Genomic DNA, 22594 nt, shown 5'->3' with positions numbered 1-22594 from the left:
TGGTTCTATGAGACCTTAGCACAACGACTTTCCGACTGTCTACTACAACAAGTTTTGCCCGGCTCCGGCGAGGGTGGGGCGATGACGGCGGCACGTCTTCAACTTGTTTCAATGCTTGTAGTTGTCGCTAGGTGGTCTACGGACCTGGATGTAATTTTTATTATTTCTAGTGTTCGTTGCATTGCCATGATTAAAGATGAATAGATTGAAAGTTTTCTCATAAAGAAATAGTGTTGTCTTAAGTCATTTTTTTGAAGTTTGAGCAAGGTTACATCAAAAATATCACCATTCACCATACCTATTATATATTATTAGATTCATCATGTAATATATTTTCATATTATATTTATTTGGTAGTGTTTGTATTTATTATAATTTTGATAAAATATAACAAAGTTTGATTTGAGACACCACTAATTATAATGCGTAACTATGAGGCTTAGCATGACGATTTTTCGACTGTCTACTACAACAAGGTTTGCCTGACATCGATGAGGGAGTGGCGATGACGGCGGTGCGTCTTCGGCACGCATTTGTAGTCATCGTTAGGTAGTCTACGGATTTGAATGTAATTTTTTTTATTTCTGATGTTCTTCGTACTCGCTTGAGAGTTCAGGAATAGAATGAAAGTTCTCTCGCAATTTGCTTTTATAATGTGTAACACTTTGATAGGACAGGAACTCCCATCAACAGTAAAAAGACCTGCATGGTTTCCTTAGTCTCCATCGTCCCCAAATACAGGAAAGGATAACAGAGCACCTACACATTGCATTATTCTCTGTCGCCCAATGCATCAAGCCGAATATCTACAAAGCCCTCCCTGGACTACACCCAGACAGCACCTGCATTACGAAGCAGCGGGACCAGTTTGCCGCTGAGGTGAAGGGACATGACCTTGTCGGTGCATCCGACGAGCCTGCCGCCGATGAACACCGCCGGCACGGCAGGGTTCCGGCCGAGGAGCCGCGCCAGCGCCTTCTCCATCTCCTTCCCCCAAGGGTCCTCGTCCAGTTCCACCACCGTCGGGTTCGCCCCGAGATCACGGAGGAGGCTCGTCACGGTGTGGCACATGCAGCAGGAGCTCATGCCGAAGATCACCACCGCCCGCTGCCCCGCTAGCTTCGTCACCTGCTCCATCAGGCTGCCCCGGTCTTCAGTGCTAGTGCTAGAAAGCTTTGACTTTGAGCTGTGCTCGCTAGTGCTAGGCATATGGTGCCTTGCATATATAGCCATGGAAATGTGCACCGGCAGGATTATCTTCGAGCAATTTGACCGGAAAAAGACGACACGGGAGGGTTCGGACAAATGCCAAGCTCCTTTGCGCCACTCAGTGTGGACTGTGGAGTATCGAATTTCTGGATGGCAATGGCGAGGCGGCGACCTGATGCCAAAGGGGCCAAAATACAATGGATTATATTGTGGATAAGGCATGGATCTCTGACTTTTAGTAAATTCTCTTCTATCCCCTATTCGACAAGTCAGATGAGAGAGACATGGAGAGATATCCAGCTGAGATCATGTAGACCTTTGTTGATGGCGTCCGCCCAAAATCGCATTGAGGTCTTGTACTTACTAGTTAAGCATGATGCATACCATTTTAATGAGCATCTGGTTCTTCCTCTCCACTCCATTTTGTTGTGGAGTATACTCTGTTTTGAATTTCGGCCGAAAAAACGGATTTTGGCCGAATTTCGGCCATCTCGGCCTAGGGCGAAATCTATCTTCTGCCGAAATTGGTCAAATTTAAGAAATTTTGGTTAAATTTTAATCAAATTTCAGTCAAAATTTGGTCAAATTTTGGCCGAAATTTTTAAAAACGACCGAAATTCGGCCATCTCAGCCTAGGGCGAGAAAAATCACAAACCGAAAATCAAAACGCTGGGAGTATAAGCTGTGAAGAACTTATGGGTGATGCCATAATCATCAAGAAATTCTTTGATATCTCGATGCCACTTTCACTTCTCACGTGCTTAATAGTGACTTAATATTCATTTTGAGCCTTCCTGGCGAAATGTTTGAAGACCTCCTGGGTTCTGAAATTATTCTCGAGAAAGAAAACTCGGGTGAATCGGGGAAAATCATAGAAAATGACGAGTCCATAGTGGTTGGCACCGAAGCTAGAGAAGTTCTGCGGGCTGAACATGTCCATGTGAAGAATTTCGAGTGGCCTTGTCATGGTTAGTCTTCGCAGAATGCAATTTCTTCACGAGCTTGTAAGCTTCACATGCAGTCATGCACCACAGAGCCGATCTTTATCGAATTTTACATTGGCAATTCCTACGATGTGCTTTTTCTTCAGCAAAGCCTGCAAGTTTGCTGCACCTGCATCGCCAAGCCTTCAGTGCCACAACCAATCCTTTGTAGTCTTTGCAGGCAAACAAGTGATAATTGAGGGGCCCTTAAAGAAATCCACAATATATAAATCACATTTTCTAACAACTTCGAAGACAATGTGTTATCATTTGTCATGATAACCACACATCTAGATTTTGTGAATAAGACCATCATTTCCATATCACAAAGCTTTGAAATGGACAGTAGATTGTATCCAAGAGATTGAACAAGCATGACCTTATCCATATGTTTCTCTTTAGATATGACAACTTAACCTAACTCAATTAACTTTCCTTTGTTGGTGTCGCCAAAAGTGATATGCTTCTGTGAGGAAGTAATCAATTTAAGATCGACGAATAAACTTCTGTCTCCGGTCATATGATTAGTACATCCATTATTCATGATCCATTCAGTGCCACCAAAGAAATAGGCCTGTAGAAGAATTAGTTCCTCTTAACCACACACATCTTGATGGGCGACCATGAAGATTTAGTTGGGTGCTAAATATATGAGTACTTTGCTCAAGGAGCATTTGAGTTTTTTCTTGGAGAGTTGTTAGCATAGTTGTTAGAATATGTAGATTTTTCTCTTAGAAGCATGAATATAATGGTTAGAAGACTAGTGCTCATATTCATACAAGGAAGAATCAACATTGTAACCCTTTGAGGAATTTCCATTCTGGATCTGCAAGGAATTCTTTCAGGATGGACAGTTATTTCCCTTAGAGGATTTTTCCATGAAGCAGAATGCAGGTGCCTCGCCGTCGCTTTCATAATTGTTGAAGAACGAGCTCGATGTTGGTGTAGAGGCGTAATAAATACCCGCCATGCCAAAATCAGATTCCTTTGCAGATGATTCTAATTCGGCGGCTTTGGACTTAGAGTCTTCTTCCTCAGAATCCATCTATTTTTCAATATACACATTGGCCTTGTGAGAATTCTTCTTCCTTTAGGAGCTTGATTTTGAGGATGAACTCTCTTTATTCTTGAAATGTTATTTTCTTCTTATAAGGGCAAGAATTATAGTTCTTGCTCTTGCTACTCTTTGTAACTTTTCCATTGTTCCGGGCCTTAATTTCCCACAACAGGCATTCATCGATAAAATGACTAGTCTTTTTGCATTTGTAGCAGGAGTTTTCACTCGAGGAATTTGATCTAGAGGTATATTTCGAGTTATACTTTGAATTCTTATGAGAAGTGATTCTTCTTCTTGTATCGGTTGAAGCATTTCATGATCAATGCAAGATCTTTGCTGATACGATCATGATTTTCAATTCACAGTCATTAATCTCTTCTTTCAAGGAAGAATCCACATCAGCCTGAGAGCATGGCTTTTGCAATAGTTGAAACCATAGAAATATCGAGTCTCTTCTTCTTGCATCTCATGGGTGTTAAGTCTCTCTAGAACATTTGAGGGTTCGCGATCTTTCTAATCTGGGCGCTCTTTGATCATCAGAATCAAAGTATCAAATAAACTGTCTAGAGACCGAAGCAACTTCTTCACCACTTCATGATCATTAATGGCAATGGAGCCAAGTCCTTTGAGCTCATTGGCAATATAATAGAGACAATCATAAGTATTTTGAACACACTCATTGTGAAGTCTTCTGAAACGGCTTCGCGAAGTATCAACCCGAGATTATTTCTAAGTGGAAACACCTTCATTCACCTTAGCATGTGTATATATATATATATACCATATTTCCTTTGATATCCTCAGAGAGCTAAGGTGACAAAGTTTCCCCTTAGAGAGATGATTGCATGTGATTTCCTCAGCTTGAGTATCAAGCTCCTAATACTTTCTCTCTGCAGGAGTAACATAGGTTGGGTTGGCAATAATGTAACCAACTTTAGCGTTTCTCTAGAGATCATCATCGATGATGTTTATGCGGATGTGTATCTTGCTCTTCTAGAATGAATAGTCTTTGCCATCGAAGACTTGAATATTCTTGGATGACCTGAAATTGACTAGAGTCGGGATTCTGAAAACTCCAGGCGGTTAGACTAAAATGTGCAGAGAGAAGTGAGTACCTTGCTTTGGTAGCAATTGTAGGATCAGAAATCAACGAGAGGGGGAGGCATGAATAGGAGATATAATTTCTTTTTCAACAAAAGCAAGTTTCTCGAAGAAGCACAACATGAATTCTCTCTAAGGCAGAAACTAAACAGAGACAAAATTGCAAAAGTAAATGACTTACATGAATAACTAGAAAACTTCTATGAGATAAATCTATCAGAACACAAGATATAAGAATAAGTAAGTAGAAGTAAATGACTACTAGGTGAGCATACAAGTACTGCAAGAGATAAATATAATGTTGTGTCTTCAACGTATCTATAATTTTTGATTGTTTCATGCTATTATATTATCAATCTCGATGCTTTATATGCAATTTTATATTGTTTTAGGAACTAACCTATAAACTCAGTGCCCAGTGCCAGTTCCCGTTTTCTGTAAGTTTTTTGCTTTTTAGAAAATCAATACCAAACAAAGTCCAAACACGATGAAATTTTACAGTGTTTTTTTTCTGAACCAAAAAAGGACCCTGGAAGCTTCGGGAGGAGACCAAACGATATACGGGAGAGTCACAAACTCACATGGCGTGGCCAGGGGGGCACCTGAGCTTGTGGCCCCATGCAGCTCTCTTTGTCATAATTCCAAGCCTATAAATTCCCATAAATTCCACAGAGAGCCACCGAAACAATTTGTTCCCCGCAGCAAACTTCTGTTTTCCGCAATCCTATCTGAAGGCCTTTTCTGGTACTCTGCCAGAGGGGAAATCGATCACGTAGGGCTTCTACATCAAACTTGCTACCCTTCCAATGATGTGTGAGTAGTTCACTACAGACCTACGGGTCCATAGTGATTAGCTAGATGGTTTATTCTCTCTCTTTGATCTTCAATACAATGTTCTCTTCAGAGATTGATTCGATGTAATCTTCTTTTGCGGTGTGTTTGCTGGGATCCGATGAATTGTGGGTTTATGATTGGAATATTCATTGGAAGTAACTAAGTTTTTTTTCTGAACTTTATAATGCATGATTATTATAGCTTTGTATTTCTCTCCGATCTATGCATTTGGTTTGGTTAACTAGATTGATTTACCTTCGGTGGGAGAGGTGCTTTGTAGTGGGTACAATCTTGCGGTGTCCTCACGCAGTGATAGCAGGGGTAGCGAGACACGTATTTGTATTGTGGCCATTAAGGGTAAAACGACGGAGTTTAATCATATTGCTTGAGTTTATTCTGTCTAAATTATGTCATCTTGCTTAAAACGTTACTCTGTTTGTCAAAAACTTAATACTATAGATGCATGCTGGATAGCGGTCGATTGGTGGAGTAATAGTAGTAGATGCAGAATCATTTTGCTCTACTTGTCACAGACATAATGCTATATACATGATCATTGCCATGAATATCATCATAACTATGCACTTTTCTATCAATTACCCAACAGTAATTTGTCTACCCACCGTATGCTATTTTTTGAGAGAGAAGTCTCTAGTGAAAACTATGCCCCCGGGTCTATTCAAATCATATTACTAAACTAAAATTACCTTGCTGCAATTTTCTTTCTTTTATTTTGATTTTCAATCTATCTATCTATCATTACCAGATTTAATCCTTGCAAGTAACGAGTTCAAGGGGATTGACGATCCTCTTGCCCGTGTTGGGTGCAAGTATTTGCTCTTGTGTGTGTAGGTACTGCTTACTAGGAATTTTCATGGTTCTCCTATTGGTTTGATAACCTTGGTTTAGAAATGAGGAACATACTATCCGCTACTATATTGCTTCACCCTTCCTCTTCGGGAAAAATCCCACCGCAACTCACAAGTAACAAATGCTAACATGACCAGCAAAATGCAAGTACTTAGCAGTTTCGTTGAACTAATCACAGAGAGAAATGGCAAGGGGGAAGTTTTTTTATAACAAGGGAAAATTACAGAAAGTGATGTGAGTGAGCAAAAGAATCACAATGTTCGATGGCGACTCTAGATTTGTTCACACTATCGTCACAATGCTACGTGTGGTTAGAGGAACTTGTGATTTAACAGTGAACAAAACCTCTCTTCGTCCTATTCTCCTTGACCTGAACTCCCACAGACTCCAACCAATTACTCTAGGTAGATCTTCAAGGTGATCTCCAAACCTTCACATACTTGTTCTTGATGATCCATGGTAGCTCTTGGATACCCCGAACTGACACCAAACCGTCTAGTGGATACATAGTTCACAAGAGTAATATGTACAAGCTAAGATTCAATCTACTTCATCGTGATGCTCAATCACTTGACATATTTTAGGCTCTGGGTTTCCCTCATTAGTATTCTCTCAATTCTCTCAGAGGAGGGGTTGCTCAGATAATGTCTTGTCAAGTCAAACGAAGCAGCCAACCATCTTAGGCTAGGATGAGGGTATATTTATAGGCGGGAGCAATCCCAAGGTGTGAAATGAGCATTAAGGGCACTACCCACTCAATGAAGAACCGACACATGGTACAAAGGTCGGATTTCAAACTCACTCACCGACTTAATTGAGGAACAAATCAAGTCGACTTGATCACAAGTGATTCTTTCTCGAAGTCCCGAAGAACATTGTCGCGGAATGAGAGAACAAACACTCTGCATGAAGAGATTCTCTTGTCTTCACTCGAAAAATTAGGTTTTGGATTGAGCATACATCGATGACCTAAATATCAACACATGGCATAAAGGTCAGATTTCAAACTCACCCACCGACTTACTTGAGTAACAAGTCAAGTTGACTTAACCGCAAGTGATTCTTTCTTGGAGTCCTGAAGAACATTGTGACAGACTCAGAGAATAAACACTCTGCACAAAGAGATTTCTCTCATCTTCACTCGAAGAAATAGGTTTTGGATTGAGCATACATCGATGACCTAAATATCAACTTAACTTGGACCCCCTCTCCTTAATAGTACGGTCTGCCCTATGACTCAATAAGTGAAAAGTCAAACTAGAAACTCTACAGTCTTCACGTCTGCGTCATTTTCCTCGTTGCAGCCAATTGTTCCTGAAACGTCGACACACCAAAACTATTGCTTATAAATGCAATTTTGAAGGGTTGTCTACTACACGATAAACAATCTTCTAGAGTCCTACTTCAGGAGTATAGTCACGAACTAATCAGTCCATTACCTGTTTTGTCTAACAATCTCCAAAACTATCAAGGGGCATTGGATGCACCTACAACCCACTAGGCCAGCTGATACGCCTCCGTCGTATCTATAATTTTTGATTGTTCCATGCCAATATTATTCAACTTTCATACACTTTTTGGCAACTTTTTATATTTTTTTGGGACTAACATATTGATCCAGTGCCCAGTGCCAGTTCCTGTCTGTTGCATGTTTTTGGTTTCGCAGAATATCCATATCAAATGGAGTCCAAACGGGATAAAAACGGACGGAGCTTATTTTTGGAAAATATGGAAAATTCGGAAGGAAAATCAACGCGAACCAGTGCCCGAGGTGGTCACGAGGCAGGGGGCGCGCCCCCCTAGGGCGCGCCCCCTACCCTCGTGAGCCCATCGTAAGGCGGTTGACGCTCTTCTTTTGCCGCAAGAAAGCTAATATTCGGAAAAAAAAATCACGACGAAGGTTTCAGGCTAATCGGAGTTACGGATCTCCATATATATACGAAACGGTGAAACAGAGCCAGAACAGAACGCAGAACCAGAGAGAGACAGAGAGATAGATCCAATCTCGGAGGGGCTCTCGCCCCTCCCATGCCATGGAGGCCATGGACCAGAGGGGAAACCCTTCTCCCATCTAGGGAGGAGGTCAAGGAAGAAGAAGGAGGGGGCTCTCTCCCCCTCGCTTCTGGTGGCACCGAAGTGCCACCGGGGGCCATCATCATCACCACGATCTTCACCAACAACTTCACCGCCATCATCACCAACTCTTCCTCCCTCTATGCAGCGGTGTAACCTCTCTCTTAACCGCTGTAATCTCTACTTAAACATGGTGCTCAACGCTATATATTATTTCCCAATGATGTATGGCTATCCTATGATGTTTGAGTAGATCTGTTTTCTCCTAATGGCTATTTGATAATCAAGATTGGTTTGAGTTGTATGTTTTATTATTGGTGTTGTCCTATGGTGCTCTCCGTGTCGCTCAAGTGTGAGGGATTCCCGCTGTAGGGTTTGCAATATGCTTATGATTTGCTTATGGTGGGTGGCGTGAGTGACAGAAGCACAGACCCGAGTAAGTAGGTTGTTTGCGTTTGGGATAAAGGGGACTTGATGCTTTAATGCTATGGTTGGGTTTTACCTTAATGAATCTTTAGTAGTTGTGGATGCTTTCTAGAGTTCCAATCATAAGTGGATATGATCCAAGTAGAGAAAGTATGTTAGCTTATGCCCCTCCCTCAAATAAAATTGCAATAATGATTACCGGTCTAGTTATCGATTGCCTAGGGACAAATAACCTTATTGTTGACAAAAGCTCTTTACTAAAACTAATTTAGTTGTGTCTTCATCTAAACAGCCCCTACTTTATATTTACTTGCTCTTTATTATCTTGCAAACCTATCCAACAACACCTACAAAGTACTTCTAGTTTCATACTTGTTTCCGGTAAAGTGAACGTCAAGTGTGCGTAGAGTTGTATCGGTGGTCGATAGAACTTGAGGGAATATTTGTTCTACCTTTAGCTCCTCGTTGGGTTCGACACTCTTACTTATCGAAAGAGGCTACAATTGATCCCCTATACTTGTGGGTTATCAAGACCTTTTTCTGGCGCCGTTGCCGGGGAGCAATAGCGTGGGGTGAATATTCTCGTGTGTGCTTGTTTGCTTTATCACTAAGTAATTTTTATTTGTTGTTCTTAGTTGTTTCCTATCTTTAGTTATGGGTAGGAAACGCAAAATACCTAAAAAATTAGTTGTACCTACTGAACCTATGGTTGAAGAACCAATCAAAATCTATCACACTGCGGAAGCTTATTACTTGGATCATCTTCGATCCCTATGTGCTCGTGCTGAAACCCCAACTAGTGTAGTTGAGGGCAAATCCTTAGATGAGCATGCTTGTTATGTGCGACACCGTATATCTGAAAAAGGGAAACTATTATGGGGTCAAATTCAACGTTTGCAATGCTATGCTTGGAATTTATGTGAAATATATGCTTTTACTTGTTGTTCTAAAAACCCTAAGAAACACCTTTCCTACCAATGTGAGTTTATTGATAATGGAATCTTATCTTCTTATGCTAAAGGTGTTTATAGTTACTATGATGTTCAACAAATTGAAGAATTTGTTGCTTTTAAGGGTGCTTATGAAATTGCTTCTTTGATTGAAAAGTATGATGCTACCTTTCACAAATCTAAAATTTTTGCTATACTTAAATATTGCTATGATAATTATGCCATAATACCTATGTTAAACAATATATTGAGGAATACTCCGCTGTCCAAGAAGAGACTAATATTTTGTAGGAGTCTATGGAAGAAGAAATTGATAACACTGTGAGCTCATTGGATGAAAAAGATGGGGAGGAGAGCGAAGAACAAAAGGAGGAAGAGCGGATTGATCACCTGTGCCCACCTTCTAATGAGAGTAACTCTTCAACTCATACATTGTTTAATTCCCCTTCATTCTTACCGAAGGATGAATATTATGATAATTGCTATGATCCCGTCGATTCTTTTGAAATATCCCTTTTTGATGATGCTTGCTATACTTGTGGCCAAGATGCCAATATGAATTATGCTTGTGGCCAAGATGCCAATATTAATTATGCTTATGGACATGAACTTGCTATAGTTCCTTATGTTAAACATGAAATTGTTGCTATTGCACCCACACATGATAGTCCTATTATCTTTTTGAATTCTCCCGATTATACTATATCGGAGAAGTTTGCACTTATTAAGGATTATATTGATGGGTTGCCTTTTACCGTTGCACATGATGATTTTGATGAATATAATATGCATGTGCTTGCTGCTCCTACTTGCAATTATTATGAGAGAGGAACTATATCTCCACCTCTCTATGTTTCCAACATGATAAAATTGCAAGAAACTGTTTATACTATGCATTGGCCTTTACTAGGTGTGCATGAATTGTTCTTTTATGACATGCTGATGCATAGGAAGAGAGTTAGACTTCGTCATTGCTTGATATATGTTACTTTGTGCTCACCACTAAATTACAAATCATTGTTAATTAAAATTGGCTTTGATATACCTTGGGATCCGGGTGGATTCACTACTTGAGCACTATATGCCTAACTTAATGGCTTTAAAGAAAGCGCTGCCAAGGAGACAACCCAAAAGTTTTAGAGAGTCATTTATTTCTGTTGAGTGCTTTCATATAGTTTAAAAACAACAAAAATAAAGAGGCGAACCCAAAACTTTTCAAAAAGGAAAGTGAAAGTGAGAAAGACAAGCACTGTTGAAGTGGGAGAGCTCCTTGAACTTTGTTCATGCTCACGGCAACTTTGTGAATCTTGACTACAGAAACTTTTCAATAAAAATAATTATCCCCTTGTATAATTCCATTGTATTATAAAAATAATGTGCCAAGGTTTGCCTTTAGGATGTTTACATTTGCTTGATGGTTTGTACGGTGCAGGACAGAAACTTTGGCTGTAGTGAGCGATTTTACATTTTTAGCTGGAACGTCAAATGGTTATGATTCTTTTTGCACTGTCTTCCTATACAAATTTTTTATTTTTCCTAATTTTGGTAGAATTTTTCAAGTATCAGAAGTATGGTGAATGTTCAGATTATTACAGACTGTTCTGTTTTAGACAGATTCTGTTTTTGATGCATAGTTTGCTTGTTTCGATGAAACTATCAATTTATATTAGTGGATTAAGCCATGAAAAAGTTATCTTACAGTAGACACAACGCAAAAACAAAATGTGAATTGGTTTGCAACAGTACTTACAGTAGTAATTTGCTTTATTATACTAACGGATCTTACCGAGTTTTCTGTTGAAGTTTTGTGTGGATGAAGTGTTCGATGATTGAGAAGGTCTCGATGTGAGAAAAAGGAAGAGAGGCAAGAGCTCAAGCTTGGGGATGCCCGAGGCACCCCAAGTAATATTCAAGGAGACTCAAGCGTCTAAGATTGGGGATGCTGGGAAGGCATCCCCTCTTTCTTCAACAAGTATCAGTATGTTTTCGGATTCGTTTCGTTCATGCGATATGTGCAATCTTGGAGCGTCTTTTGCATTTAGTTTTCATTTTTCTTTTATGCACCATGCTGGTATGAGATAGTCCTTGGTTTATTTATAGAATGCTCATTGCACTTCACTTATATCTTTTGAGTATGGCTTTATAGAATGCTTCATGTGCTTCACTTATATCATTTGAAGCTTGGATTGCATGTTTCTCTTTACATATACAACCGCCATTTGTAGAATGCTCTTTTGCTTCACTTATACTTGTTAGAGCGTGGGCATATCTTTTGTAGGAAGAATTAAACCCTCTTGCTTAACTTATATCTATTTAGAGAGATGACAGGAATTGGTCATTCACATGGTTAGTCATAAAATCCTACATAAAACTTGTAGATCACTGAATATGATATGTTTGATTCCTTGCAATAGTTTTGCGATATAAAGATGGTGATATTAGAGTCATGCTAGTGGCTAGTTGTGGATTAGTAGAAATACTTGTGTTGAGGTTTGTGATTCCCGTAGCATGCACGTATGGTGAACCGTTATGTGACGAAGTCGGAGCATGATTTATTTATTGATTGTCTTCCTTATGAGTGGCGGTCGGGGACGACCGATGGTCTTTTCCTACCAATCTATCCCCCTAGGAGCATGCGCATAGTACTTTGTTTCGATAGCTAATAGACTTTTGCAATAAGTATGTGAGTTCTTTATGACTAATGTTGAGTCCATGGATTATACGCACTCTCACCCTTCCACCATTGCTAGCCTCTCTAGTACCGCGCAACTTTCGCCGGTACCATAAACCCACCATATACCTTCCTCAAAACAGCCACCATACCTACCTATCATGGCATTTCCATAGCCATTCCGAGATATATTGCCATGCAACTTCCATCATCATCATATACATGACTTGAGCATTCATTGTCATATTGCTTTGCATGATCGTAAGATAGCTAGCATGATGATTTTTGAAAATTGTTCCAAAAAATGTGTTTTCTAATTCAAAAAGTGATTGTTATTTCAAAAAGTATTGACGAATTAAAAAAATGTTCACAAAATATAAAAAACTCATGAACTTCAAAAAAGTTCATTCATGGCTTGTCCGTTTTTTGATGTCATTGCTACGCTAGATCATTGCACATCCCGATACACCGCCAGAGGCATTCATATAGAGTCATATCTTTGTTCTAGATATCGAGTTGTAATTTTGAGTTGTAAGTAAATAAAAGTGTGATGATCATCATTATTAGAGCATTGCCCCAGTGAGGAAAGGATGATGGAGACTATGATTCCCCCACAAGTCGGGATGAGACTCCGGATGAAAAAAAGAGAAAAAGGCCAAAAAAAGGAGAAGGCCCAAAAAAACAAAAAAACAAAAAAATGAGAGAAAAAGAGAGAAGGGGCAATGCTACTATCCTTTTACCACACTTGTGCTTCAAAGTAGCACCATGATCTTCATGATAGAGAGTCTCCTATGTTGTCACTTTCATATAATAGTGGGAATCTTTCATTATAGAACTTGGCTTGTATATTCCAATGATGGGCTTCCTCAAAATGCCCTAGGTCTTCGTGAGCAAGTGAGTTGGATGCACACCCACTTAGTTTCTTTTTGGGCTTTCATACACTTATAGCTCTAGTGCATCCGTTGCATGGCAATCCCTACTCACTCACATTGATATCTATTGATGGGCATCTTCATAGCCCATTGATACGCCTAGTTGATGTGAGACTTTCTCCTTTTTTGTCTTCTCCACATAACCCCCACCATCATATTCTATTCCACCTATAGTGCTATGTCCATGGCTCACGCTCATGTATTGCGTGAAAGTTGAAAAGGTTTGAGAACGTCAAAAGTATGAAACAATTGCTTGGCTTGTCATCGGGGTTGTGCATGAGTTGAATATTTTGTGTGGTGAAGATGGAGCATAGCCAGACTATATGATTTTGTAGGGATAACTTTCTCTGGCCATGTTATTTTGAAAAGACATGATTGCTTTATTAGTAGGCTTGAAGTATTATTGTTTTTATGTCAAATGATAGACTATTGCTTTGAATCACTCGTGTCTTAATATTCATGCCATGATTAGACATATGATCAAGATTATGCTAGGTAGCATTCCACATCAAAAATTATCTTTTATCATTTACCTACTCGAGGACGAGCAGGAATTAAGCTTGGGGATGCTGATACATCTCCGTCGTATCTATAATTTTTGATTGTTCCATGCCAATATTATTCAACTTTCATACACTTTTTGGCAACTTTTTATATTATTTTTGGGACTAACATATTGATCCAGTGCCCAGTGCCAGTTCCTGTCTGTTGCATGTTTTTGGTTTCGCAGAATATCCATATCAAATGGAGTCCAAATGGGATAAAAACGGACGAAGCTTATTTTTGGAAAATATGGAAAATTCGGAAGGAAAATCAACGCGAACCAGTGCCCGAGGTGGTCACGAGGCAGGGGGCGCTCCCTAGGGCGCGCCCCCTACCCTCGTGAGCCCACCGTAAGGCGGTTGACGCTCTTCTTTTGCCGCAAGAAAGCTAATATTCGGAAAAAAAATCACGGCGAAGGTTTCAGGCCAATTGGAGTTACGGATCTCCATATATATACGAAACGGTGAAACAGAGCCAGAACAGAATGCAGAACCAGAGAGAGACAGAGAGATAGATCCAATCTCGGAGGGGCTGTCGCCCCTCCCACGCCATGGAGGCCATGGACCAAAGGGGAAACCCTTCTCCCATCTAGGGAGGAGGTCAAGGAAGAAGAACAAGGAGGGGGCTCTCTCCCCCTCGCTTTCGGTGGCACCAGAGTGCTACCGGGGGCCATCATCATCACCGCGATCTTCACCAACAACTTCACCGCCATCATCACCAACTCTTCCCCCCTCTATGCAGCGGTGTAACCTCTCTCTTAATCGCTGTAATATCTACTTAAACATGATGCTCAACGCTATATATTATTTCCCAATGATGTATGGCTATCCTATGATGTTTGAGTAGATCTGTTTTGTCCTAATGGCTATTTTATGATCAAGATTGGTTTGAGTTGTATGTTTTATTATTGGTGCTCTCCGTGTCGCGCAAGCATGAGGGATTCCCGCTGTAGGGTTCGCAATATGCTTATGATTTGCTTATGGTGGGTGGCGTGAGTGACAGAAGCACAGACCCGAGTAAGTAGGTTGTTTGCGTTTGGGATAAAGGGGACTTGATGCTTTAATGATATGGTTGGGTTTTACCTTAATGAATCTTTAGTAGTTGCGGATGCTTGCTAGAGTTCCAATCATAAGTGCATATGATCCAAGTAGAGAAAGTATGTTAGCTTATGCCTCTCCCTCAAATAAAATTGCAATAATGATTACCGGTCTAGTTATTGATTGCCTAGGGACAAATAACCTTCTTGTTGACAAAAGCTCTTTAATAAAACTAATTTAGTTGTGTCTTCATCTAAACAGCCCCTACTTTATATTTACTTGCTCTTTATTATCTTGCATACCTATCCAACAACACCTACAAAGTAATTCTAGTTTCATACTTGTTTCTGGTAAAGCGAACGTCAAGTGTGCGTAGAGTTGTATCGGTGGTCGATAGAACTTGAGGGAATATTTGTTCTACCTTTAGCTCTTCGTTGGGTTCGACACTCTTACTTATCGAAAGAGGCTACAATTGATCCCCTATACTTGTGGGTTATCACCAGCCATACGCCCATGCCTCTACCCGACCAATATGCCTCCTTCAGAAGGGCACCTCCTTACTTGGTGCACAAAACATGTACTCTAAAAGATTACTTGGGCTACAAGCCATGTAAATCGGCTCAGGCCCATGTAGTCCCACCCCTCGTCCACCAATATAAGTCGGGTGAAAGAACATGCGGTGCCCCCATGTTTGGTTTTGGTAATTGATGACAATCTCTATGGACTAATGGTTGCCTTGAGTTATATTTGAAGGTTTTGTCCATAGGATTTTCTTGGAGTACATGTGTTGGTTTCAAGGAGAGTTTGTGTCGACCAAGGTGCTATTCAAGGAATTATCCAAAGATTGGTATTTGAGAGTTGAGCTTATTGCAAGCGTGTCTTGAAGAAGAAGATTGTTTGATCATTCATGTTTACCTTCAAGACATCATCCAAATGAAGAGAGTTGAAAAGAATCAAGGTTGATCAAGACTAAGTCAAGAGTGAATCAAGTTGATCAACACACAAAGCGTACAAGATGTACAGAGGTATCAAGTGATCCCATGGTATGGTAAGCATTGTCCATTACGCTTTGTGTACTAACCCATGGTCTTCGTGAGAGTTCTTTGTGGGGTTAGGTTGCGGTGTGCAAATTCAAGTGAAGCATCACGAAGAGATCAAATGCTTGAAGCTTGCCGTCCATTGTGGTGACAATGGACTTGTGAAGATGTGCGGAAGAGTGGCTCACCCATAGTGGAGTATGGGGGAGCAATCATCTAGTTTCCATCGACCCAACGCAATCAAGAAAGGTGGTCCATCTTGAGGAGGACAAGATCTTCATCATTTAGCTCAAGTGGATCATGTGCAAGGCAAAGGTTTGCCCTTGATAGGTTTTCTATTTTACCGGTCTCATGGTGGTAGTTGGGAGACCGGGTTATAGGATCGATAGCCGTACTATCAAGGGGGGCTCTCAAGTGAGTAGCTTGATCGTATCGTTCGTCGAGAGCTCAAACCATTGCATCCTTCCATCATGTTTCTTGGTTCTTGTTTGGTTATCTTTGTGAGTCTTAGAGCTTATGGTCATCTTGATGACAAGCTTGAGTTTATCGAAAACGGAGTTTGCATGCGTCTTCTATGATGTTTTCGGTGTTGGAGGTTTTACCGGTCTTATCCAAGGAAGGGTTCTCACCATTTTCTTTTGGGACTTTTCTCATTTGCTTCTTATTGGTATTTCTATCAAGATTGTGTTAGCCCTTGTCGCTAGCTTTCCAACAAACTTGGTTTCATCGAATTCTTAGTCCGTTTGCAGAAGTTGTGTCAGTTTTGGTGTTCTGAAAAGGCTGCAGCGGTACGACCGCGGACAGGAGCGGATGTATTTTTTTACTACCGCTCTTGGGAGTGGTACTACCACTTGGTGTAGTACTACCGCGGCTACTTCCGTGGCTACTTCCGCTCGGGACCAAAAACTCGTCACAAGTCCAGCGGTGGTAGGCACGGATGTAAGTATTTAGTACCGCTCGTAAGCAGTAGTACCGCTACCCCTAGCGGTAGTACTGTGAGGTCAAGCGGTACTACCGCTCCGACGGTTCTTCTGGCTTTTTTGCCTCTTCGCTGTTGTGTTTCAAAGGGGTACTACCACCCTAGTGGTAGTACCGCTCCTTAGAGCGTTAGTACCGCTCTGTGCGGGCTGTGAGCATAACGGTTGGATTTTTCCCCACCTATAAAAGGGGGTCTTCTTCCCCAATGAACTTTATCTCTTGAGCTCGTGTTCTTCCCCCATTGTTGACCTTCTTTGAGCTTGCTAACTCTCAATCCCTCCATGGATTCTTGCTAGGTTTTGAGGGAAAGAGAGAGGAGATCTAGATCCACATTTCCACCAATCACTTTCTCCTCTATGTGAGGGGAACCCCTTGGATCTAGATCTTGGAGTTCTTGGTGTTCTCCTTCTTGTTCTTCCTCTCATTTTCCTCCCTAGCATTAGTTGCTTTGGTGGGATTTGAGAGAGAAGGACTTGGGCACTCCGTGTGCCCTTGCCATTGCATTTGGTGCATCGGTTTGAGTTCTCCACGGTGATACATGGAAATGAGTTTGAGAAGCTTATTACTCTTGGGTGTTTGGGCACCCTAGAGCTTGTTCCTCTTGGGTGCCTTGGCGCCCTAGACGGTTGGTGTTGTTCGGAGCTCAATCATTGTGGTGTAAAGCTCCAGGCAAGCATCGGGGTCTCCAATTAGGTTGTGGAGATTGCCCCGAGCAATTTGACGGGTACCGGTGACCGCCCCCAAGGGTTTCCAAAGTTTACGGGTTCGGTGACCGCCCCCAAGGGTTTCCATTTGTACGGGTTCGGTGACCGCCCTCAAGGATCCCTTAGTGGAATCACGACATCTTCCATTGTGCGAGGGCGTGAGGTGATTACGGTGGCCCTAGTGGCTTCTTGGGGAGCATTGTGCCTCCACACTGCTCCAAACGGAGATTAGCATCCGCAAGGGTGTGAACTTCAGGATACATCATTGTATCCGTGTGCCTCGGTTATCTCTTACCCGAGCTCTTTACTTATGCACTTTACTTTGTGATAGCCATATTGTTTCTTTTCATATATCTTGCTAGCACCTAGTAGTTTATCTTGCTTAGCATAAGTTGTTGGTGCACATAGGTGAGCCTAGTTGTTGTAGGTTTTGTGCTTGACAAATTAACCGCTAGGTTTATTCCGCATTTGTTCAAGCCTAAACCGTAATTGTTTTAAAATGCCTATTCACCCCCCTCTAGGCGACATGCACGATCTTTCAATTAGTATCAGAGCCTCGTCTCTCTTTATAGGGCTTAACCGCCTAGAGAGTAAGGATGTCCACAAGGTAATGATATGGTGAGTAGTGTTGGTCATTGCAATGATGATAGTTTGTTTATTGTGGATGATCCTTCATCACTATCTTATTGCAATGCTCCTTCTTTGGGCTTGAACACTTCGAGCACTCCAAATGTTTCACATGGTTGTGTTGATAGTCCTTGCATATCATGTAGAAATTGCTTGACTAAATCTCATGATGATATGTTTACAATGTCTTGTTGCCATGATAAAAATGCATATATGTCCTCGAATTGTTGTGGTAACAATGTAGAGGAAACCCAACACCCCATGGAACAAGATGTTGTCTTGAATGGTGCTTCAACGGATCCTACATCATCATCTATTGCATTTTGCCTTATGGCCAAGGCTTCAAAGGTATTTTCCACTTTGAATCCCAATATCTTGTGATGATGGCAAGAGTGATGATGATGTTGATTATGATGAAGAGAATGATAATGTTGCGTCCTTAAAAACTAAGGGGGAAATGATTTTTAAAGCTCTTCACAAAAATAAACTTGCTCGTTCCAACTTCATGGAAATCATGTCTATTGCCATTGAAGGCAATAAATACATTGAGTAGTTGGAATCTCATCTAGAGGAGCATGAGGTCACCATTGATAAAATGGAAACTCATGAGCGTGATTACGCAAATGAGATCGTGGAGCTATCTCAAGCTCTTGAACATGAACAAACCACATCTGAATCTCTTGAGGAGACCTTTTCTCTAGAATTATCTAGAATAAAGGAATCTCATGATAGAGCACTCGAGGTGGCCAATGATTTCAAAACTGAAAATGCTGATATCTACTACATAACCTTCTTCTTGTAGACGTTGTTGGGCCTCCAAGTGCAGAGATTTGTAGGACAGTAGCAAATTTCCCTCAATGTGCGTCTAAGCCAGATGGTAACAGGAGGCAGGGGACACGATGTTTTACCCAGGTTCGGGACCTCTTGATGGAGGTAAAACCCTACGTCCAGCTTGATTAATATTGATTATATGGGTAGTACAAGAGTAGATCTACCACGAGATCAGAGAGGCTAAACCCTAGAAGCTAGCCTATGGTATGATTGTATGTTGTGATTGTTGTCCTACGGACTAAAACCCTTCGGTTTATATAGACACCGGAGAGGGTTAGGGTTACACAAGGTCGGTTACAAAGGAGGAGATATCCATATCCGTATTGCCTAGCTTGCCTTCCACGCCAAGTAGAGTCCCATCCGGACACGAGACGAAGTCTTCAATCTTGTATCTTCATAGTCTAACAGTCCGGCCAATGGAGATAGTCTGGCTATCCGGAGACCCCCTAATCCAGGACTCCCTCAGTAGCCCCTGAACCAGACTTCAATGACGATGAGTCCGGCGCGCAGTATTGTCTTCGGCATTGCAAGGCGGGTTCCTTCTCCAAATACATCACAGAAGAACTTGAAAACGAGGAGAGTGTCCGACCCTGCAAAATAAGTTCCACGTACCACCATAGAGAGAATAATATTTTCGCAGATCTAATTTGCTAGCTTGTTTCGGCAGCATGACATTATGTCATGGCCCGGTGATTATTCGAACCGTTCCCTTTAACCAGCCCTGCACATAATGCGAGGCAGTTTTTTGACACGTCTTGTCAAAGCCGAGATCGTGTCCCCTTATTACGGGATTCTCATCAATACGAGTGTGGGTAACCCAACCGAGCCATCAACTGCGGCGCTTGGAGGATAAGCGAGTTTTACCAGGCAAGTAGGGACGCTTAGCTTCGTCCGCCCATATAAAGGGATAAGGATTCACCTTTCTATCCACGCCTTCTTCCTCCTTTGCTCATCCGTTTTTGCACACTCGAGCTCTAGCGCCCAAGCCCACACTTCCCACCTCAACCCTCTCCAACCATGTCCGGAGCGGGAGGCAGGTGGATGGTCTCCTCCGTCACGGAGGGAGACATCAAGAAACTAAGGAGAGTCGGATACCTACTCGACGACATCGCGCACCGGCTCCCAGATGAGGGGCAGCTCATCCCCACCCCCAGGACCAATGAGAGGGTAGTATTCCTCACCCATTTCCTCCGCGGACTGGGATTCCCTCTCCATCCATTCGTCCAGGGGCTCATATTCTATTACGGCCTGGATTTCCACGATCTGGCCCCGAACTTTGTCCTCAACATCTCGGCGTTTATCATTGTGTGCGAGGCCTTCCTCCGCATCAAGACCCACTTCGACTTATGGCTGAAGACCTTCAATGTCAAGCCGAAGGTGGTGGGCGGCCGCCAGGCGGAGTGCGGAGGCGCCATGGTGGGCAAGATGCCCAACGTAACATGGCTCGAGGGCTCCAATGTGGTAGATGAATTATTTATTACTAAACAGGAGCAAAAATCAAGGAACAAAAATAAAGTTGGGTTGCCTCCCAACAAGCGCTATCGTTTAACGCTCCTAGCTAGGCATGATGATTTCAATGATGCTCACATAAAAGATAAGAATTGAAACATAAAGAGAGCATCATGAATAATATGACTAGCACATTTAAGTCTAGCATACTTCCTATGCATAGGGATTTTGTGAGCAAACAACTTGTGGGAACAAGAATCAACTTGCATAGGACGGTAAAACAAGCATAACTTCAAAACTTTAAGCACATAGAGAGGAAACTTGATATTATTGCAATTCCTACAAGCATATATTCCTCCCTAATAATAATTTTCAGTAGCATCATGAACGAATTCAACAATATAACCAGCACCTAAAGCATTATTTTCATGATCTACAATCATAGAAATTTTATTACTCTCCACATAAGCAAAATTCTTCTCATGAATAGTAGTGGGAGCAAACTCAACAAAATAACTATCATGTGATTGAAAATTGAAATCAAGATGACAAGTTCCATTGTTATCATTATTCTTTAAAGCGTACGTGTCATCACAATAATCATCATAGATAGGAGGCATGATTTCATCATAATAAATTTGCTCATCAAAACTTGGGGGACAAAAAATATCATCTTCATCAAACATAGCTTCCCCAAGCTTATGGCTTTGCATATCATTAGTATCATGGATATTCAAGGAATTCATACTAACAACATTGCAATCATGCTCATCATTCAAATATTTAGTGCCAAACATTTTATAGATCTCTTCTTCTAGCACTTGAGCACAATTATCCTTTCCATCATACTCACGAAAGATATTAAAAAGGTGAAGCGTATGAGACAAACTCAATTCCATTTTTATAGTTTTGTTTTATAAACTAAACTAGTGATAAAACAAGAAACTAAAAGACTCGATTGCAAGATCTAAAGATATACCTTCAAGCACTCACCTCCCCGGCAACGGCGCCAGAAAAGATCTTGATGTCTACTACACAACATTCTTCTTGTAGACGTTGTTGGGCCTCCAAGTGTAGAGGTTTGTAGGACAGTAGAAAATTTCCCTCAAGTGGATGACCTAAGGTTTATCAATCCGTAGGAGGCGTAGGATGAAGATGGTCTCTCTCAAGCAACCCTACAACCAAATAACAAAGAGTCTCTTGTGTCCCCAACACACCCAATACAATGGTAAATTGTATAGGTGCACTAGTTCGGCGAAGAGATGGTGATACAAGTGGTATATGGATGGTAGATAAAGGTTTTTGTAATCTGAAATTATAAAAACAGCAAGGTAACTAATAATAAAAGTGAGTGTAAACGGGATTACAATGCGTTGAAACAAGGCCTAGGGTTCATACTTTCACTAGTGCAAGTCCTCTCAACAATACTAACATAATTGGATCACATAACTATCCCTCAACATGCAACAAAGAGTCACTCCAAAGTCACTAATAGCGGAGAACGAACGAAGAGATTATGGTAGGGTACGAAACCACCTCAAAGTTATTCTTTCCAATCAATCCGTTGGGCTATTCCTATAGGTGTCACAAACAGCCCTAGAGTTCGTACTAGAATAAAACCTTAAGACACAAATCAACCAAAACCCTAATGTCACCTAGATACTCCAATGTCACCTCAAGTATCCGTGGGTATGATTATACGATATGCGTCATACAATCTCAGATTCGTCTATTCAACCAACACAAAGGACCTCAACGAGTGCCCCAAAGTTTCTACCGGAGAATCACGACGAAAACGTGTGCCAACCCCTATGCATAGGTTCATGGGCGGAACCCGCAAGTTGATCACCAAAACATACATCAAGTGAATCACGTGATATCCCATTGTCACCATAGATATCCACGGCAAGACATACATCAAGTGTTCTCAAATCTTTAAAGACTCAATCCGATAGGATAACTTCAAAGGGGAAACTCAATTCATTACAAGAGAGTAGAGGGGGGAAGAAACATCATAGGATCCAAATATAATAGCAAAGCTTGCGATACATCAAGATCGTATCATCTCAAGAACACGAGAGAGAAATCAAACACATAGCTACTGGTACATACCCTCAGCCCCAAGGGAGAACTAATCCCTCCTCGTCATGGAGAGCACCGAGATGATGAAGATGGCCACCGGGGAAGGATTGCTCCCTCCGGCAGGGTGCCGGAACGGGTCTAGATTGGCTTTCGGTGGCTACGGAGGCTTCTGGAGGCGGAACTCCCGATCTATTGTGTTC

The 22594-nt window shown here is 41.4% G+C and overlaps 1 protein-coding gene across 1 annotated transcript; it reads right to left on the bottom strand.

Annotated features, from left to right (window-relative positions):
• Nucleotides 1-619: 619 nt before the first annotated feature.
• On the bottom strand, nt 620-1205 carry LOC125555610 (glutaredoxin-C1-like). Its single transcript, XM_048718510.1, has one exon. The coding sequence runs from the start codon at nt 1135-1137 to the stop codon at nt 826-828; it is 312 nt and encodes a 103-aa protein (XP_048574467.1). The 5' UTR covers nt 1138-1205; the 3' UTR covers nt 620-825.
• Between the last annotated feature and the right edge of the window lie 21389 nt (nt 1206-22594).

This window comes from Triticum urartu, chromosome 5, assembly GCF_003073215.2.
Source record: "Triticum urartu cultivar G1812 chromosome 5, Tu2.1, whole genome shotgun sequence".
NCBI classification, from domain to species: Eukaryota; Viridiplantae; Streptophyta; class Magnoliopsida; order Poales; family Poaceae; genus Triticum; species Triticum urartu.
Note: the sequence above shows the minus strand (reverse complement) of the source record. Positions and strands in the feature narration are given on the sequence as shown.

Coding starts and splice junctions, on each gene's coding strand:
- LOC125555610 (XM_048718510.1), bottom strand. CDS start 1,137: ATGGAGCAGGTGACGAAGCTAGCGGGGCAGCGGGCGGTGGTGATCTTC.